This window comes from Oncorhynchus mykiss, chromosome 17 (genome assembly GCF_057628025.1).
Source record: "Oncorhynchus mykiss isolate SJ-2025 chromosome 17, ASM5762802v1, whole genome shotgun sequence".
NCBI classification, from domain to species: domain Eukaryota; kingdom Metazoa; phylum Chordata; class Actinopteri; order Salmoniformes; family Salmonidae; genus Oncorhynchus; species Oncorhynchus mykiss.
Window position 1 is genome coordinate 40,801,182 of NC_143038.1, and position 21,304 is coordinate 40,822,485.

At 41.3% G+C, this 21,304-nt stretch overlaps 2 protein-coding genes across 2 annotated transcripts in view; both read left to right on the top strand.

The window, feature by feature from the left end:
- Positions 1 to 13,090, top strand: part of LOC110494189 (carboxy-terminal domain RNA polymerase II polypeptide A small phosphatase 2) — a 36,021-nt gene extending 22,931 nt beyond the window's left edge. Inside the window, exons 3-7 of the mRNA XM_021569015.3 lie at positions 777 to 878; positions 6,885 to 6,941; positions 7,941 to 8,033; positions 8,537 to 8,722; positions 8,979 to 13,090. Coding sequence (XP_021424690.2) covers positions 777 to 878; positions 6,885 to 6,941; positions 7,941 to 8,033; positions 8,537 to 8,722; positions 8,979 to 9,104 — 564 coding nt within the window. The 3' untranslated portion in view covers positions 9,105 to 13,090. The remainder of the gene's footprint in view (positions 1 to 776; positions 879 to 6,884; positions 6,942 to 7,940; positions 8,034 to 8,536; positions 8,723 to 8,978) is intronic.
- Positions 13,091 to 14,204: 1,114 nt separating this feature from the next.
- Positions 14,205 to 21,304, top strand: part of LOC110494190 (advillin) — a 29,560-nt gene continuing 22,460 nt past the window's right edge. The window contains exons 1-6 of the mRNA XM_036950256.2: positions 14,205 to 14,739; positions 15,185 to 15,302; positions 15,393 to 15,467; positions 15,740 to 15,936; positions 16,350 to 16,458; positions 16,572 to 16,682. Coding sequence (XP_036806151.1) covers positions 15,243 to 15,302; positions 15,393 to 15,467; positions 15,740 to 15,936; positions 16,350 to 16,458; positions 16,572 to 16,682 — 552 coding nt within the window. The 5' untranslated portion in view covers positions 14,205 to 14,739; positions 15,185 to 15,242. The remainder of the gene's footprint in view (positions 14,740 to 15,184; positions 15,303 to 15,392; positions 15,468 to 15,739; positions 15,937 to 16,349; positions 16,459 to 16,571; positions 16,683 to 21,304) is intronic.

Consider the following 21,304-nt stretch of genomic DNA (forward strand, 5'->3'; position numbering starts at 1 on the left):
TTCTAATAATGCCCACATTATTTCTCAACTCCTAATATTGAGCATGTTACACTCATTGAAGCCAATTACACTCACAGGAGTATCTGCCCTAGGCTTTGAAAAAGCACCCGTGAATAGGCTACCAGTGCAGCACACAGCTGGTAAGCTTTGCCAACACATTGCTTACCTTTGTTTTACCAGCTAAACAGCTGCTTTTAGTGAAAATGTTTTTGGAGTTGCCCTTCTAGCTAATAGGCTATGTTAGAGTTTCTACTTCCTCTTCCAATTATAATGTGGGGAGATCAAAATAATGAAAAACTATTCCCAGTCTATTCATTTTAAAATGTTAATTACTTTTCCTTGCCATTCACCTGATAAGACAAGAAAAACTGTTTTGCTAACGTATGATGGTGTCCCGGTTTGCCTGGGAGAGGGTCCCTGGGCAAGAAAAGGTTCAACACATTGAAAAGTGTAACCTGGTGGCCAAACATGTTACTACAGTGCACTCTGAATATAAGAATCCTAGATATAAGAATTAACCACTTACAGTAGTTTTAAACGGTGGGACGGAAGTATTTCTAAACTGTAATCAACAATGGCCACTTACTTACTGTGACTTATGTGATTTTTATAGCCAATGCGATTCTTACAAGGCTGGTGCACTGTAATGTGAAAAAGAGAGTAGGATGAGTGCAACATGTAGTGGTGCAGGCTGGGTAATGTGGTTCCTTTTTGACCTCCCCACCTCTACCCTCCTACTCCTCTCCCTACCCTTCTCCCTGTCCTGCCCCTTTCAGGTCCCAGAGACCAGTCTACTGCCAGAGGTAACCCCTGAGGATGAGGGCAAGATCTGTGTGGTCATTGACCTGGACGAAACGCTGGTGCACAGCTCATTCAAGGTAACACACACACACACACACACTTAATAAGAAATGGTGCTTATGGAAAACCTTGACCTATTATCTCACCACATATGAAGAATTCCGAGAGATGTTGTTTTGATCCTGTGCAAGCCAGGGCAGATGATCATGCAGTATATACAGTTGAAGTCGGAAGTTTACATACACTTAGGTTGGAGTCATTAAAACTCGTTTTTCAACCACTCCACAAATTACTTGAAAGCAAACTATAGTTTTGGCAAGTCGGTTAGGATATCTACTTTGTGCATGACAGAAGTAATTTTTCCAATGATTGTTTACAGACAGATTATTTCACTTATAATTCACTGTATCATAATTCCAGTGGGTAAGAAATGTACATACACTAAACTGACTGCCTTTTAAACAGCTTGGAAAATTCCAGAAAATGATGTTATGGCTTTAGAAGCTTCTGATAGGCTAATTGACATTGTTTGAGTCAATTGGAGGTGTACCTGTGGATGTATTTCAAGGCCTACCTTCAAACTCAGTGCCTCTGCTTGACATCATGGGAAAATCAAAATAAATCAGCCAAGACCTCAGAAAAAAAATTGTAGACGTCCACAAGTCTGGTTCATCCTTGGGAGCAATTTCCAAATGCCTGAAGGTACCACGTTCATCTGTGCAAATCAATCCCAGAACAACAGCAAAGGACCTTGTGAAGATTCTGGAGGAAACCGATACAGAAGTATCTATATCCACAGTAAAACAAGTCCTACATCGACATAACCTGAAAGGCCGCTCAGAAAGGAAGAAGCTACTGCTCCAAAACTGCCATAAAAAAGCCAGACTACGGTTTGCAACTGCACATGGGGACAAAGATCGTACTTTTTGGAGAAATGTCCTCTGGTCTGATGAAATAAAAATAGAACTGTTTAGCCATAGTGACCATCGTTATGTTTGGAGGGAAAAGGGAGATGCTTGCAAGCCGAAGAACACCATCCCAACCGTGAAGCATGGGGGTGGCAGCATCATTTTGTGGGGTGCTTTGCTGCAGGAGGGACTGGTGCATATCACAAAATAGATGGTATCATGAGGTAGGAAAATTATGTGGATATATTGAAGCAACATCTCAAGACATCAGTCAGGAAGTTAAAGCTTGGTCGCAAATGGGTCTTCCAAATGGACAATGACCCCAAGAATACTTCCAAAGCTGTGGCAAAATGTATTAAGGACAACAAAGTAAAGGTTTTAGAGTGGCCATCACAAAGCCCTGACCTCAATCCTATTGAAAATGTGTGGGCAGAACTGAAAAAACGTGTGCGAGCAAGGAGGCCAACAAACCTGACTAAGTTACACCAGCTCTGTAAGTAGGAATGGGCCAAAATTCACCCAACTTATTGTGGGAAGCTTGTGGAAGGCTACCCAAAACGTTTGACCCAAGTTAAACAATTGAAAGGCAGTGCTACCAAATACTAATTGAGTGTATGTAAACCTCTGACCCACAGGGAATGTGATGAACGGAATAAAAGCTTAAATAATTCTCTCTACTATTATTCTGACATTTCACATTCTTAAAATAAAGTGATGATCATAACTGACCTAAGACATTGACTTTTTACTAGGATTAAATGTCAAGAATTGTGAAAAACTGAGTTTTAATGTATTTGGCTAAGGTGTATGTAAACTTCCAACTTCAACTGTAACTCTTACTTCACTTGTTTGCAACAACAGGTTGTAATCTCGTGGCTCAGTTGATAGAGCATTGCGCTTGCAACGCCGGGGTTGTGTGTTTGATTCCCACGGGGGGCCTGTACAAAAATGTGTGTTCTCACTGCTAGTGATGCACCGATATGACATTTTTGGCCGATACCGGTATCCAATATTTTCCTTGCCAAAAAAACAATGCAGATAACCGATATTTAAACTTTTAGCAGCCTTTTAAGCATTCTAGTACAGTTAAATAGTTAACACACACATGGACGCAGTGGTCTAAGGCACTGCATCTCAGTGCAAGAGGCGTCACTACAGTCCCTAGGCTGCATCACATGTTAAGTCCTTGCATCCATAACTGTTTAGTCCGGTCCGTCATTGTAAAAAATGATTTGTTCTTAAAACTCTTACAGCTACCCCCCTACTTTTTTCAATTTCCGCCTGAAGACATACCCAAATCTAACTGCCTGTAGCTCAGGCCCAGAACCAAGGATATGCATATTATTGGTTTCATTTGAAAGAAAACACTCTGAAGTTTGTGTAAATGTGAGTTGAATGTAGGAGAATATAACACAATAGATCTGGTTTAGATAATACAATGAAAAAAACATGTTTTTTATTTTTTATTGTTGTATCATCATCTTTAAAATGAACAAGACAAAACAAACATTCAGATAGGATGATGGGGACAATTTCAGTGAAAAACATAAGAGGGCAACAGTACTTTTGCAAAGTTTCAGAATGATAACTTCCAAAATGAGTGTGCTACATGACATTTATCATGAAGTCACCCAGGTGTCCAACACAAGTAGCCCAAATGTACCCAAGTGGCCAAATTGGTGAAGTTATACATTTTGAAAGGAATAACTATATACCAAATACCAAAATGGTATTCTAACACACACCCGCCCCCCCAAAAAATGGGGAAAAAATATATAAATTTACAAAATAACACTTTCAATATTTGGAAGACCCTCAGTCCTCTACACAATATTGTGCTGCTGATGCCAGGTGCCATAGCAGTCTCTTTCTGCTGTAAAGCAGAGGGTCACCAAGCATGTGGTGCAGGTGATGGGGGACTTCATTTTGCAAAGAACACAGCGACGCCTCCATGCTGTGCCCTTTTGGCCCTGAGGCACATCCATGCCTGCAGAAATAAATTTGGGCAGATGAACACCACTTGTGGCAGGAGCTGGATGAACCAGCTTCAGTGGGGGATGGACACCTTGGCACTGGGGGCTCCCATTCGGAGTCAGTGTCACTGTGAAATAAAATGTTCAGTTAGAATAGTTTCACATATGAGCCCTGTATCAACAGGTATAATAAAAAAAAATATATATATATATATATATATATTTATTTATTTATTTATTTATTTATTACAGGGAACATAAGGTTGAATATATTATTATAGACCTGTAAGATCTACTGTCTATTTTACATTATGACATTTCAGCTAGATCTACTGTCTTTATTATATTACAACAGACCAGCTGTATCTACTGTCTCCATTTCACTTTGGCCATTGTTGTGGGCCTGCCCTCCCCTCAACAGCCTCAAATAGGCTATTTCATGTGGGGGTGGGGTGGAGCGGCAGACACGCATCTCGGCCATGCTCCCTCTAATCCACAATATGTATATATACACACACAAACATAGGCTATGGGTCATAAACATACATACAAACATACCCCCACCCACAATGTATAGCCAACGTGTACTTTACACATTTCATTACATTTTTATATATTGCTACTAAAGTTTTAAAAAATCACATTTTATATTATTAATTTCGAACAACGACATTAGCATGAGAACTTACCAGTCCAAAACGATGTCCTCGCCGTTTCAAAGAATATTCCTCCATTTGGGAATCAAAGCTATGAATCGTCCTCCAACAGTCTCTGTCTCACTTTCCTGATCAATTTCTTCTAAAATGGTGTGTACATCTGTATATCTAGACTTAGATTTAGCTTTCCCTGACTTAGTCGCCATACTGATTGATATATAAAAAGCTGAAGATGCGCTTTACCAAAAAAGTGCTGTGCGTCCTTCCAGTATGAATCTTCAATGGCGAATGACCCTCTTTACGCCGGAGTTTACTACATGGGTTGGTCTTCCAACACATAACCATTACATATTGCCGTTTACCTCAGCTCATTTGCTATCTACCCAGCTAGATTTCAAGACGATCTGTGGTCATTGGGTTAAAATACAGTCAATCAACGAAACAGCAGTCATATCATTGGTGCACAATGATGTCATTACTTGTTGTCTTCAAATCGGTTTCTTTCAGTCAATACGTCCAGCGAAAGGACCTATCAAGTTTGGTTGTGTTACAAACAAACCAGTTGATTGCAATGAAACCAAACATGACTGGAAAAGTCACGTTTAGTGTGTGTATTTACATCGAATGTGTCGTCGTCAAATTGAATGGGACGGAATTCACAACACAAGCGGTTCACAAAATGTTTTGTGTTAGGCTATAAAAATGGATTTTATCAAACAAAAGACCATTCATTGTGTAACAATGAGCATTGGGATTGCAAACAGGAAGATCGTCAAAGGTAAACAATTTATTTTATTGCAATTTGTGATTTTGTTACGCCTGTGCTGGTTGAAATAGTTTTTTTTTTATGGGGCTCTATCCTCAGATAATCGCATCGTATTCTTTCGCAGTAAATCCTTTTTTTTAATCTGACAACGCAGTTGGATTAGCAAGATTCTAGTCTTTCGAAACATGTGAGACACTTGTGTTTTCATTAATGTTTAATATGACTATTTATGTAGCGATCACTGTATGTTGTTGAATTTAATCCCGCTAACGGGTTCGGTGCGCAGAGAGGTTCAGTAGCTGGCTAGCGATCATTTTCATGAACTGAAGTTCCATTTCAATAGGCGAACAATAAGTGGCAACCTTGCTAAAACTTACTCATAAGGTTTCTTAAATCATTGCTAAGAATAATAAAAATGACTGCAGTTTCTGCTGGTCATTGTTTTCAGGCTGGTTGTATTGGTGCTAGCTAGGTACCAAGCTAAAGCTAGCCACCCTATAAGTTGCTTTGGAACAAATTATGCTTTATTACCAACTCAGTATTGTAAACACATCGTTCGTGTCCTTGTTTGTAGACATCGTTCGTGTTCTTGTTTGCTTGTTTGTAGACTTTTTTTGTACAGCTTAGACAGTGCTACTATCTTTTTTGACACGCAAAGACCCAAACGGCGTTCCATAGTGTGTATGTCGTGAAGCTAATAGTGACGCTATTACTGTGTAACTCCGGTAGGGCAACATCTAAAAAATAGCACACTTGGTAGTGTGTACCTGTGCTCGACCAGTCGGCGAAAGCCAACATCACCCTCGACAGAGAACGGTTGATTGTCAAGGGCAATGAAATCCATTATCTTGGCTTTAATGCATTTCACCTTTGAGTTGTCTTGCTGAAATGTTCTTACTCTTTCAAATGACTGCTCGATTTGTTGACTGCTCGATCCGCACAGCAGACATTCTATGGGCTAGGTTAGGAATTCCGATATGTTCACCAATATATCGTGCATCCCTACTCACTACTGTAAGTTGCTCTGTATAAGAGTGTCTGCTAAATGACTAAAATGTAATCATTTGATTTAGTCCTCTTGTTTGTGGTCGTCTCACTTGTAGATCCCCCTATTAGTCTGTGTGTCATATGTAGTAATGGACAGCTGTTAGCTGGATCAGGTAGCTCATTACACTGGCTAGGAGAGTGAAAGAGGAGATGATGATGCTGTAAACATATTCATCAACAAAACATTGGTCACTGGCAAACAGACCACTGTTGTACATATCCCCCTTAGTTTACATGTTTCTCTTGATAGGGCATGATTTCAACTGCTTTTGGTGGGTAGGAGTGGTTTGTTTTTTTCCTCATTTAAAACTTGACTATGATTTTAAATGTGTTTTATAAGACTATCATCTCTGTTAGCTGGGAATTAAAATCTAGTGTTAGTTGGTCGGCTGTGTAATTTAACTTTTGTGTTTTACTTGTTAGAAATTAAGAGTTCTGACAAAAATGAAGTTTCCACCCTCACAAAAGGAAACTCTCAGTCAAAGCCCCTCCTCTCCCGGGCGGTGTGGGCGCACACACAAAGCACTCAAGGGGAATCTGCTCAGATCTCACGCATCTCATATAGTCCTGGCAGATTCTCTCGGTCTACACGCAGAATCTGCTCACGGGAGATTACAGAATATCTAATCTTTGTGGTTAATGTATACTTTTGTCTTTTGAGTGTCACTGCAACTGGTTTTATTGGATTTGAAAACTGATGATGGTGAATGGTTGTCCTTTTCTGATCCTGTAGCCCATCAGTAATGCTGACTTCATTGTACCTGTGGAGATTGAAGGAACAACACACCAGGTAATTTACAATGACTATGGCATTCAGATCAACACACATGTATTGTGTGTATGTACTGTATGTGCTCCATCAGACAAATTCAAATAATCAGCCTCCCTGTGTTTATGTTTAGCTATTGCAGCCCATTAGAGAAATACAAATGCTTCGGAAATTGAACACATTTAACATTAATACATTAATTCAAATTTGAAATCAAAAGGAACATTTGTTGTATAAATATGTTATTTTCCATGATCAAGATGGATTTACTTCGTAGTTATTGTAGAAGTCATAGCTACATATGTATCAATTGTAAAAATGTTAAAGCTGTATAGTACAGTTAAGCCAGGGGTCAGCGAGGGCTCCCTCACCCCATAATGGCCTCCTCGCCGTGGGACACTAGCCAAAGCTCTCTGGCTTCGGCCTGATTCAAGTAATCCAGGATAGGCTGGTTCCCGCCAGCACGGCCTATTCTCGATTACTTGTTTCAGGAGGCGGCTGCCAACTTCCAACACACCCTCTGGAACGACCACACCGACAGACGCTTGGACGCATTCCCTGACCCACAGACGGAATGAGTAGGAAAAAGCAGGCAGACCAAACAGGGAGGCAGGCCTCCATTGTATTCAGTAAATGTTTAACCCTTTTTTAACCTTCCTGTTCAGTTTTGTTTTATATGTTGGCTTTCTTTTATTTTCTGAAATGTTGAACCAGGTTGTTGAATGGATGAAAGATGGATCCACTTGTGCTTACTAGCCTCTGTTTTCTTTTCACTGTTGCCTTTTCAATTTGCCAACACATTAAGCTTATTAAGCCAGGTGAGTCAACTCTGTAGCCAGTGAATAACTTTGATCAGATTGCAGATCAATAGATACTGTGGTCCTTATGGACTGGAGTTGTGTGAAGTTGCTCCAGTCAGTTAGTTAGTCCATAGACTAGTGTTCATAGATGGTCGCTGCTGGATAGCTGTACTTGATTCTCCTAGCCAGATGCTTATAACCGTGCTGTGATGTGTCCCAGGTTTTCGTCCTGAAGAGGCCACATGTCGACGAGTTCCTCCAAAGGATGGGAGAGCTGTTTGAGTGTGTTCTCTTCACTGCAAGTCTTGCAAAGGTAACATTGCTTTTACTGTTTTGGAAAATTAACTGGTACTTATACCATTTGCTCCACCTGGTGGCGATGAGATATGCCTCTTGAAAACGTAGCAATTCCAGCATTGTTAAAGGGATACTTCGGGTTTTTGGCAATGAGGCCCTTTATCTACTTCCCAAGAGTTGGATGAACTTGTGGATACCATTTTTATGTCTCTGTCCAGTATGAAGGAAGTTAGAGGTAATGTTGCTAGCCAATGCTAGTTAGAAATTGCGCTTGTGCTAGTTAGCAATTAACTTCAAACTGCCGCAGAGACATAAAAATGGTATCCACGAGTTCATCCAACTCTGGGGAAGTAGATAAATGGCCTCATTGCCAAAATCCCGAAGTATCCCTTCAATTCGTCTGTACCACCCAACATACCACTCCCCATACATCCTACTCTCTGTCCTACTCCCTTCCTGGCCCTCGCTACCTTTCTGTTTCTATCTTTTTCTCTCCATCTCCTACCGTCTCTCCTGTAGTATGCAGACCCAGTGACCGACCTTCTAGATCAGTGTGGTGTGTTCCGGACGCGTCTCTTTCGGGAGTCCTGTGTGTTCCATCAGGGCTGCTACGTCAAGGACCTGAGCCGCCTGGGCCGCCAGCTCAACAAGACCCTTATCCTGGACAACTCCCCCGCCTCCTACATCTTCCACCCTGAGAATGCTGTGAGTGCTGCTGTCCAGCCTGAGCTTTACTGTCTCACCAAAGGCCTTACAGGCCTGTCCCAATGTAGAATCACTGAGGTGATCTTCCTGGTTTAAGCAAGAAGCTATTTGATGCCAACATTCCCGTTTTTTTTCTGAACTTGTTTTAAACTGTGGAAATCAACATTTCCCAACTGCAGTGAAAAGTTTATTTCCTTAATTAATAGCCTAATTTCTCTAAAATGTCAAATGTTTTATTCTATGTGTGTGTCCTCAGGTGCCTGTGGTGTCCTGGTTTGACGACCTGGAGGACACAGAGCTGCTGAGCCTCCTGCCTGTCTTTGAAGAGCTGAGTGAGGCGGAAGACGTCTATGCCAAACTGCAGCAGCTACGGGCCCCCTGACACGACACACCCCCTCTTATAAGCCAGAATCTCCCCCTCCCAGCCAGACCACACCCATCAACCGACGGAAAAAGACCAAACCTTACCTACATACACACACTGTGTGCGGTGTTAGTATCCTAGACACACACTCTGTGTTTGTTTGGCCCCTGAACTGTGTGTCTGGACGGCTGTCCACTTTTCCTACTATTTTCCTCCTCAGTATGTTAGCTGGTGCTGCAAAACTGCTGTTCTGGAAAAAATCCAACAAACACAATGCAAAGTGGCTCACTCTTTTCTCATTTTAAATGTACTCAAACGCATACTAGTACTCCAATCATTTAAACTGACTGGCCAGATCTTTGTTTCTCCAAAAACGAGACTTAGATTTTATAGCACTAATTGCGACACAAAACAATTGACTGTACACACAACATCTCTGCTTCGACAATAATCTCTGTACAAACACTTTGAAGGGGGACTCTAAAGCATTGCAAGGAATCTACAAAAACCACATAGTGATTTTAATTTCCATTTCGTAGTACAACGGCCTGTATAAAGGCGTTTTTTAAGGAAGTTTCTCCTGAATGGATTGAGTCCTTCAGGAAATTAATTTTAAAAGCTAAACCCAGTGGTCTTTCTGATCCAAGGCCAGCATGACATGACATTACAGTGCATGACATGACCTCATTTGAGCAGACCTTACATGGGGAGCAAGGGATCTCCATCTTTGTGCCTTCTGAAAAGAAAAATATATTAATTCTGTTTTGGTTTTGTTTTTGAAGTAAGAAAAAATTGCGTTCTTTCCAGAAAATAGTTCTTTTTCAATTTAGGTTTTTCTATACATTTTTGAGATGTCTTTTAAATGTTTGATATGGTAAGAAGTGTAGATGACTTTTGTAATGTCTTGGATGTTGAGGAAGAACAGCCATACGTTAACAGCCTCTGTGTATGTTGTATTTACATGAAATCCTCCATTCTCATTAGCTGAAGATAACCTAATCCTCGGCCAATTGGGACCATTACAAACCAAGGGTCACACCATTGTGTAAAGGCAGGGCTGTAACATAAACCCTGCCTCTTTATGCAGATTCACCCTGAGATGCATCAGGTACAGGACACTTGAACTGGTTTCCCAAAATTTTTGGCACCCCCTTAAAAAATGCCCTTTAAATGAACAGACTAATTTAGACTTTAAAGTTCGGTAGCAAATTTGGAGTGATTCTCTGCTGGTGTATAGTCTGCTAAGGATGCCATATTGGTTAAACCGAGGCCTTTTTGTTACATTTTGTGTCAAGCCTTCTGGGTGCCATATTTGGGTCGCGTGAGGGACTTGTGATAAGTAGGCTGCTAAGAGTGAACACAATGCACACTAGTTTACCCCCTACCGGTTGCCCTTTATCCATAGTTTGCCAAGTCATTTCCACTCAACTTTTACTATTTTTAAATGTATCCTATTTAAGGTAAGATATTTCGGTTTGTAAAAAAAAAAAAAAGACAATACTGAGAAGTAAAAGTATGTGTTTTACAAATTCTCTGCGTTATTGCCTGTTCTAGAAGTTCTACAGTACTCACACTGACATATCTTAGGTGTTGTACACATTGTGGGGTGGCAGTGGTTTTGTGGTGGCAAAATATGGATTGATTTAGCAAGATATGTTCTATTGCTCAAATTGTAACTGTAAGCACACACAGGCATGCCCAATCCTGACTAGTCACTGTATCCCAAAGAGATTTGTTTTGTGGTTGTTTTATTCACAAGATAAAGCACCGCCTTATACTATTACACTTTATGAAGTGCCTACGGTTTCTTTCTGCGTTGAAAGCTTTAGAATAAAACATCAAGGGTCTCCATCATCCCCATTTTTCATTTTAGAATTTTACAACTGATAACCTGTTTAGTGTTGGTCGGAAATTGAGTAATCCACAAATCGCTCTTTGCCAAGTGATCCTACTCCGCTGTTTCATTGGGATTCAAAGAAAGGGCAGTGTGTTATAATGTTGTGGACCCCACATCCACGCTGTCAGAAATGTATCTACTGCATGTTTGTCATGTGTTTTGTAGATATTTATAAGCGTGTTAATCCCTGGCTGCATTGCAAATGGCACTCTATTCCGTATATAGTGCACTACTTTTGACCAGAACTATGGGCTCTGGTTAAAAGTAAAAACTAAAAAAGGTTTTATTGTCACATACACCGGATAGGTACAGTAAAATGTGTTGTTTTACAAGGTCAGCCATAGTATTACGGTGCTCCTGGAGCAAATTAGGGTTAAGTGCCTTGCTCAAAGGCACATCGACAAATTTCTCACATTGCCGGCTCGGGTATTCGAACCAACAACCTTTCAGTGACTGGCCCAACGCTCTAACCGCTAGGCAGTGCACTATATAGGGAATAGATTACCTTTTGGGACGCACAAGAATCCTCTTCTTTTGTCAGTTGGATAGGATGTTAAGTTTTGTCTTCTGGTGGTGGGATTTGGTGGAGGGTGCACAAGGTGTGACCTGACTGTGTTATTGTTATGTCTGAAACACGAAAGGTAAAGTGGGGTCATAGACATCAGTATTTACCAAAGCTCAACACTTTTATTTTGTGGAGGTGGGTTGTAGGAGGTGAGGGGTGTGGGCACTAAATATTCACACTACAATTTTAATTAAAGCATTCTTGCGCCAGTTTCCCTTCTAGTCGAAAGAACCAGTATTGTTGCATTAAACATGCAGCACTTCACTGTCAGTAATGGTGAATCCTACATGATACCTGGTATATTTAGTCAAAATGTCTGCTGACATGAAATTACTAATGTAGTGAAAGATATTGAGATTCAAATCAGAGGTAACATGTCAAATGCTAATTACAGTCATGTTATGGATCATGGTTTCAGGAGAAAGTTTATCGTCTATGATTGTGAGGTAATATGTAACGTCTATGAAATGCATGCTATGGCCCTCAACAAATGCGACTTTAAAAATGTCCTGTGTTTGATTCAGATATAGTTTACTCTTAAGTGAGAAATACAAGATTTCATGATCCCTTTGTTCCTATGCATCGGAATGATGCAATTATAATTGAGATCATACTATTGATTTTATCTTCCACATATACATTTTATTTTCTCAAAGACCTGGAGAGAAAAAATGTAAAGAACTAGAGTGTTATGTCCTTGAAATTAGTTTGTCCTAAACAGTCCAATTGTTAAAAAAAATAAAAAATAATTCTTGGTACTTGGTAATTCTTTTCTTTTTTGATATGAAATATTACAAACAAATAATGGATTGAAATATAGCTCTAAAAAGCTTTGTGTTCTCTTGTTTTGGACATGGATAATTCCTATTTGGATTATTTTGTCATTTCTAACATATATGGAGATCTTTCTGCAATCTCTTTATTTTAAGTGTTCAGTTGGTTTACTTACTGTGCGGCTTCTTAGATGCCAACCAACGATCAGAACAAAATAAGGTATGATTCAGAGGGTACAATCTATTGATGCCTGTATGTCTATTGATCAATCTATTGAATAGATTGTCATGGTGACCAATGTAGTATTTTCTGATAAGTGATGGGAAAAATTTCAGCAAGTAAGTTCTGTTTGGATCAAATTATTTTCTCATTTTAGATTTTTTTGTTAACTGGATTCTTTAATGGATTGATTGTGTGGTTGGGTCAGGATTTGTGTACCATGAACAAACTGCTGATCTTACACAGAAACTATGCAGAAGGAGATACAGAAATACATACAGTATATTGCTAAAATGATCAACCCACCGGGCACAGACGTCAATTCCACATTGGTTCAATGTAATTTTGTTGAAATGACGTAGAAACAACGTTGATTCAACCAGTATGTGCCCAGTGGGAACTTTTACTCTTGAAAATATGTTTTGTACAGCTATTTTCTGAAAACTTTAACGTAAGATTCCTGCAATATATTTTTGGGGGCTTTTTTGTTAAACTAGCAATTCTGAAAATTGTTTTTCAAAGATGGAATAAAAACATTGATTATAGTGAGTTTGTCTACTGTAGTGTATATATGTCCGCATTTCCAGAGAGCAGTAACACATTCATTCACCTTGCTACACACACTAAACAAACATACCCAAACCTCAATGCCCAATCACAAAGAGATTTGCATTCCACAAACAATATTGTAGAATCAGAAAGTCAAATTCAGAGTAAGCACCCCAAATGGCACCCTTCTCCCTATATAGTACACTACTTTTAACTAGGGACCATAGTGGTTTGGTCCAAAGTAGTGCACTATGTTGGGAATAGGGTGGTGTTTGGGATGCAATCAGAGGCTTTTGGGTAATGACGTTATGACATCATATGTGATGTTATGAATCAGCTGTCCACTGTGTTTGGACAAAGCCCTGTCCATCAATGGCCACGTAAAAAAAAATGGAGCCTTAACTAGATTTGGGAAATAGCCAGGGCAGAGGTGGGGCATACTGAGATTGGATCATTCTGATCACATCCAACCAATCACAAGAGGTCAGCATGAGTAGATGTGGCTCCTTCCCTGGGTGTTAACAAATCCTTTCATATTTCACTAATCGTGCCTGGGTGGTATCATTTCCATTCTGTAGGGTTTTCCCTGAGAACACAACAGACCACTGCTGTAGTTTTTCATGTTCCTCTGAAATTGTTTGCATTAACGGTGAGGTAGCAAACTGTGACTGACACCGTGTCCAAAATATATGGGTGTGTGATGTCCTTAGCATTGTGTACACTTCTTCAACACAAGTCATTTGCCTGTCAAACTTCTCAGGCTGGTAAGGGCCCCCCAGTATTTGTGTGATGCGTCCAACAAGGTTGAGTTCTTGAATAAACCTTTCAGACTGCTTCCGTATGTCTGGCATGAATCATCAGATTTCATGGAAAGGTACTTTTAGACTGCAGCTAGATTTGTCAGTAAGGACATCCAGTGAGAGCATTCTGATGTTGAAAATCAATAACACCATTCGAAACATAATCAATGTAGAGTGAATGTCACATAGCAATGTGGCCTCGTGAGATTCTCTCCTACAGTATAGGCCTCTACTTGGGGTGGCTGTTAGGACCTTCTAATACATGAATATTATAGGCAGCAACTGCATTAAAGCATCAGTGGTACACCCTCTGTGCAGTACATCATTTAACTAAAAATCCATAGCTCTGTGGCTTCCTTCCAATACAGCCAGATCCATTTCCTGGCAAAGGGAGGGTTTTAACTACTCCACCTCCCTCCCTTTATTTCTCTCCCCCTCCACTCCCCCCTCCCTCACACAGTCCCACCACCACTACCACTAAAGTGTCTTTTCAGCCTGTGGTCTTTTGAATAGGAGTCGTGTCTGCTTTATCCTCATTTGCCTGCTGGTTTGTGTATCTTTCCCTTTCTCTAATCAGCGATTGGACGGAGCGATAGGAGGTCCTGGAACATGCAAACTCAGGCAAATCTCTCAGGGGGCGAGGGCCAGGAGGAGGAAGAGGAGAAGGATGCTTTGATGCTCCAGTGACAGCCCTAAATCGTCTGGTTCTCTCCTGGGGGTTGCACTGCTGTGTCCAACCTTGAGTCAACGGAAGAACCATCCAGACACACACAGAGACACTTACTCCTACAAGCAAGCAACTCTCTAGCTGGACACGCTTGTCTTCTGTCTCCGCAGCCGCAACTCAAGGTACTGTTTGACTTGATCATATCTGCCCTCTGTAATTTCAGACAGTGGCTCACTGAGTTTCATGATGTGATTTGAAAGGAGAGAGTTAGGATGTTTTGTGGCTGGATCGATGGAGTTAATGGTCAGCGGGCTGAGGCAAACACATCTCTGACTATCAGAACAGTAAAATACAGTATGTCGTGAACTTTGTGAGATTGACTGAATCAAACGTATAGTAGTGGGTGTCAACAGCAATGCAGTGCTTTTGAATGCTTCTTTCTCTTCTTCCGACAACACGCTGTCTGACCGGTTTATGATGTAAATACATTAGTCCTGCAGTAAACCTCCAGTAATCCTGAAATGGATATTGAAGTCCTTTTAATATCCATCTCAATAACCTCCGGTTTTAGATAATGTAATTTGTTTAAGTGGTTAACAAATTACTCCTTCCTGGGTCCAAAACCAGGAGGTGGGCCAAGGAACTCTTTCCAACATCAGATTGAGATTGCCTGAATCTGAGAAACATGGAGTACACATTCCGCGCAGTAACCCACAATCCTGGGATTATAATCTGGCGAATCGAGGTAAAGAGGCTGTCAGTCAGTATATTATTTAAAATGGATCAGGGTGTGTATTCACAGTCAGTGGTGAAAACGATTTCTTTGTCCTCCCAGAAAATGGAGCTGGTGCAAGTCCCTGAAAAATCCCTTGGCAATTTCTACGAGGGTGACTGCTACATCCTACTCTCTGTAAGTCCGGGGGCCATGATACTTATCAGGGGTGTCATGTCAGCACATTCATTTGTTGAATTAGGGAGTTATGACTTAGCTAAATGCCCTGGAGGGAATCAGTGTGTTTGCACTATAGATGATGTTTGCTTTGGAGTCTGTGCTACATGATTATCAATGCCCTATGTGATGTTTCCTCTTTCCATATCTGTCTTTTTGTCTGTCTGCCTCTCCCTCCATGCTTTTTGTCTCCCCCCCCCCCCCCATCTCTCTATCTCCCCTGTCTGTCTCAGACCCAGAAAGTGGGCAGCTCTCTGATCTATGACATCCACTACTGGATCGGCTCCCAGTCCAGTCAGGATGAACAGGGTGCGGCCGCCGTCTACACCATCCAGCTGGATGAGTTCCTGGGATCAGGGCCTGTCCAGCACCGTGAGGTCCAGAACTATGAGTCTGATGCCTTCCGAGGATACTTCAAACAAGGGGTCATGTAGGTCTATTTGCAGAGCAGCCAGGGAGCCACATTAACCTTATAGGCTTACAGAGAGAGAGAGAGCAATCTCATCATTACACTCTGTTCAGTATTCTCATTCTGATCTTATTCTGAAGCACTAAGGGTAATTCTTCTGTGAGTGTAGTTTGGGGAAATGAGCGTAGTTATCAATGGTGATTAGTGTGCAATCTCAAACCCATTTTATTTTAGAGCAAATGCTCTATTTCTTGAACTGCATTGTTGGTTAAGGGCTTGTAACTAAGCATTTCATGATGAGACCTGCACCTGTTGTATTTGGTGCATGTGACAAATAAAATTTGATTTGATATATATATATAAAAAAGGACCATGCACTGTAATAAAAGCAAGAGATTGATTGTTTTGCCTACTTACCTCTCCGCCCCTTACAGCTATAAGAAGGGTGGGGTGGCGTCAGGAATGAGACACACAGAGACTAACAGTTATGACATCCAGAGACTGCTCCATGTGAAAGGGAAGAAAAGGATAAGCGCCATGGAGGTGAGAAACACATACAGGGGGAAGTCATTCTGTGGAACACAACAGGAGGTGCCTCTGATAATGCCTGAAATTTTACTTGTAATATATCTTGCACAATTTCCTGCATACTGTAGGTAGAGATGAGCTGGGAAAGCTTCAATCTTGGGGATGTCTTTCTGTTGGACTCTGGTAAGACCATCATTCAGTGGAATGGACCAGAGAGCAACAGACAGGAGAGGCTCAAGGTACAGTAATGATCTGTGCAAATGCTGTTCTCAAGGAGTGCACCAACAGTAAAGTCAACCCACACTAGTTGAATCAATGTTGTTTCAACGTCATTTGTCAACCTATTGTGATGTGGAATCTACGTGGGAAACACATTTGTATTTTGAAAAAGTCATCAGTGAAAGGTCATCCATTTTCATCTCATTTCAATCAGCGCTGTAAACATTGAAATTAGAATAAAACCTTTACATAAATACAATGATTTAACCTGACTAACAGGTTGTTACATCGATCTAGTTTTAACATAACCATTAGAACTATGTATATGTTGAAATTGCATAGAAAAATTAAACAATACGTCATATAACATCATTACACCACTACATACAGTATAATACCACCATGCAACAATATTACAATGTACTGTACATGTGCGTAGTGTGAGTGCTAGCGTGTGTGTTTACGCGTGTGTGCCTGTGTGTGTGTCTCTCTTCACAGTCTGCGGCGTTGTTCCATAAGGTGTCGTTTTACCAGTTTTAAAAAAATCTGATTTTACTGCTTGCATGAGTTACTTGATATAGAATAGAATTCCATGTAGTCATGGCTCTGTGTAGCACTGTGAGTTTCTTGGAGTCTGTTCTGGACTTGGGGACTGTGAAGAGACCCCTGGTGGCATGTTTTGTGGGGTATGCATGGGTGTCTGAGCTGTGTGCTAGTCGTTTGAACAGACAAGTAGTGATGCAGTCAATCTCTCCTCTATTTTGAGCCATGAGAGATTGTCATTGATGTCAGCTCTGTGTGTATATTTAAGGGCCAGCCGTACTGCTCTGTTCTGGGCCAACTGTAATTTGCCTATGTCCCTCTTTGTGGCATTTGACCATATGACTGGGCAGTAGTCCAGGTGCGACAAAACTAGGGCTTGTAGGACTTGTTTTGTTGATAGCAATGTCAAGAAAGCAGAGCAGTGCTTTATTATGGACAGACCTCTCTCCCCATCGTAGCTACCATTGCATCAATATGCTTTGACCATGACAGTTTACAATCCAGGCTTACACCAAGCAATTTAGTCTCCTCAATTTGCTCAATTTCCACATTATTCATTACAAGATTTAGTTGAGGTTTAGGGTTTAGTGAATGGTTTGTCCCAAATACAATGCTTTTAGTTTTTGAAATGTTTAGTGCTAGCTTATTACTTGCCACCCATTCTAAAACTGACTGCAGTTCTTTGTTAAGTGTGGCAGTGATTTCACGAGCTGTGGTAGTTAACACGTATAATGTTTAGTATTCAGAGTACATCGACACACAGGCCTTACTCAGTGCCGGTGTCAGGTCATTAGTAAAGGGCCTAAACAACTGCCCTGGGGAATGCCCGACTCCACCAAACAGCAAGCAATGCAGGTGTAGAAGCACTGTGGCTAGGAAAAACTCCCTAGAAAGGCCAAAACCTAGGAAGAAACCTAGAGAGGAACCAAGCAATGTGAGGTGGCCAGTCCTCTTCTGGCTGTGCCGGGTGGAGATTATAACAGAACATGGCCAAGATGTTCAAATGTTCATAAATGACCAGCATGGTCCAATAATAATAAGGCAGAACAGTTGAAACTGGAGCAGCAGCACAGCTAGGTGGACTGGGGACAGCAAGGAGTCATCATGTCAGGTAGTCCTGAGGCATGGTCCTAGGGCTCAGGTCCTCCGAGAGAGAGAAAGAAAGAGAGAATTAGAGAGAGCACACTTAAATTCACACAGGACACCGAATAGGACAGGAGAAGTACTCCAGATATAACAAACTGACCCTAGCCCCCCGACACATAAACTACTGCAGCATAAATACTGGAGGCTGAGACAGGAGGGGTCAGGAGACACTGTGGCCCCATCCGAGGACACCCCCGGACAGGGCAAAACAGGAAGGATATAACCCCACCCACTTTGCCAAAGCACAGCCCCCACACCACTAGAGGGATATCTTCAACCACCAACTTACCATCCTGAGACAAGGCTGAGTATAGCCCACAAAGATTTCCGCCACGGCACAGCCCAAGGGGGGGGCGCCAACCCAGACAAGACGATCACATCAGTGACTCAACCCACTCAGGTGACGCACCCCTCCCAGGGACGGTATGAGAGAGCCCCAGTAAGCCAGTGACTCAGCCCCTGTCATAGGGTTAGAGGCAGAGAATCCCAGTGGAAAGAGGGGAACCGGCCAGGCAGAGACAGCAAGGGCGGTTCGTTGCTCCAGAGCCTTTCCGTTCACCTTCCCACTCCTGGGCCAGACTACACTCAATCATATGACCCACTGAAGAGATGAGTCTTCAGTAAAGACTTAAAGGTTGAGACCGAGTTTGCGTCTCTGACATGGGTAGGCAGACCGTTCCATAAAAATGAAGCTCTATAGGAGAAAGCCCTGCCTCCAGCTGTTTGCTTAGAAATTCTAGGGACAATTAGGAGGCATGCGTCTTGTGACCGTAGCGTACGTGTAGGTATGTACGGCAGGACCAAATCAGAGAGATAGGTAGGAGCAAGCCCATGTAATGCGTTGTAGGTTAGCAGTAACACCTTGAAATCAGCCCTTGCTTTGACAGGAAGCCAGTGTAGGGAGGCTAGCACTGGAGTAATATGATCAAATTTTTTGGTTCTAGTCAGGATTCTAGCAGCAGTATTTAGCACTAACTGAAGTTTATTTAGTGCTTTATCCAGGTAGCCGGAAAGTAGAGCATTGCAGTAGTCTAACCTAGAAGTGACAAAAGCATGGATGAATTTTTCTGCATCATTTTTGGACAGAAAGTTTCTGATTTTTGCAATGTTACGTAGATGGAAAAAAGCTGTCCTTGAAATGGTCTTGATATGTTCTTCAAAAGAGAGATCAGGGTCCAGAGTAACGCCAAGGTCCTTCACAGTTTTATTTGAGACAACTGTACAACCATTAAGATTAATTGTCAGATTCAACAGAATATCTCTTTGTTTCTTGGGACCTAGAACAAGCATCTCTGTTTTGTCCGAGTTTAAAAGTAGAAAGTTTGCAGCCGTCCACTTCCTTATGTCTGAAACACATGCTTCTACCGAGGACAATTTTTGGGCTTCACCATGTTTCATTGAAATGTACAGCTGTGTGTCATCCGCATAGCAGTGAAAGTTAACATTATGTTTTCGAATGACATCCCCAAGAGGTAAAATATATAGTGAAAACAATAGTGGTCCTAAAACGGAACCTTGAGGAACACCAAAATTTACAGTTGATTTGTCAGAGGACAAACCATTCACAGAGACAAACTGATATCTATAGCAGGGGATAAAAAGCCATAACACGTACATTTTCCAGCAGAAGATAATGATCGATAATGTCAAAAGCTGAACTGAAGTCTAGCAAAACAGCTCCCACAAGCTTCCTATTGTCAATTTATTTTGTAAGTGTCAGACATGTATTTGTTATTTAACCTTAATTTTATCAGGGAGTCATACTGAGATCAAGGTCTCTTTTATAGATGAGCCCTGAATTACAGAAATGACAAAAAAATACACATCAAAATATAAATACAAATTTAAGAACATTTTGAAGATTGTTCCACAAATAATGTGCAAGAAAACTAGAAGCTGATATACGTAACTCAATAGAGACCAAATTAATTTCCAGAGTTAGCCATCCCTGAAACCGGGTATGGTAACTCACATGTCCAAAGTTTAGTAAAGATGTTAGGTTTAGTGGGACTTTATGTAAAAGGGCATTATAAATTAAATAGCAATATACAGTGCATTCGGAAAGTATTCAAACCCCTTCACTTTTTCCACATTTTGTTACGTTACAGCCTTATTCTTAGACATTTAATCAATGTTTTCCTCATCAATCCACACACAATGACAAAGCGAAACCAGGTTTTTAGAATTTCTTGCAAATTTATATAAAAAAACGAAACTGAAATTCTTTATTTACATAAGTATTCAGACCCTTTGCTATGAGACTCAAAATTGAGCTCAGGTGCATCCTGTGTCCATTGAACATCCTGAGATGTTTCTACAACTTGATTGGAGTCCACCTGTGGTAAATTCAATTGATTGGACATGATTTGGAAAGAGACACACGTCTACAGTATATATGGTCCCACAGTTGACAGTGCATGTCAGAGCAAAAACCAAGCCATGAGGTAGAAGTAAGTCGTAGAGCTCCGAGACAGGATTGTGTCAAGGCACAGATCTGGGGAATGGTACCAAAAAATGTCTGCAGCATTGAAGGTGCCCAAGAACACAGTGGCCTCCATCATTCTTAAATGGAAGAAGTTTGAAACAACCAAGACTCTTCCTAGAGCTGGCCACCGGGCCAAACTGAGCAATCGGGGGATTGGTCAGGGAGGAGACTGAGAACCCGATGGTCACTCTGACAGAGCTCCAGACTTCCTCTGTGGAGATGGGAGAACCTTCCAGAAGGACAATCATCTCTAAAGCAATCCACCAATCAGACATTTACGGTAGAGTGGCCAGACGGAAGCGACTTCTCAGTGAAAGGCATGACAGCCTGCTTGGAGTTTGCCAAAAGGCACCTAAAGGACTCAGAACATGAGAAACAAGATTCACCGGTCTGATGAAACCAAGATTGAACTCTTTGGCCTGAATGCCAAGCCTCACTCCTGGTGGAAACCTGGCACCGTCCCTACAG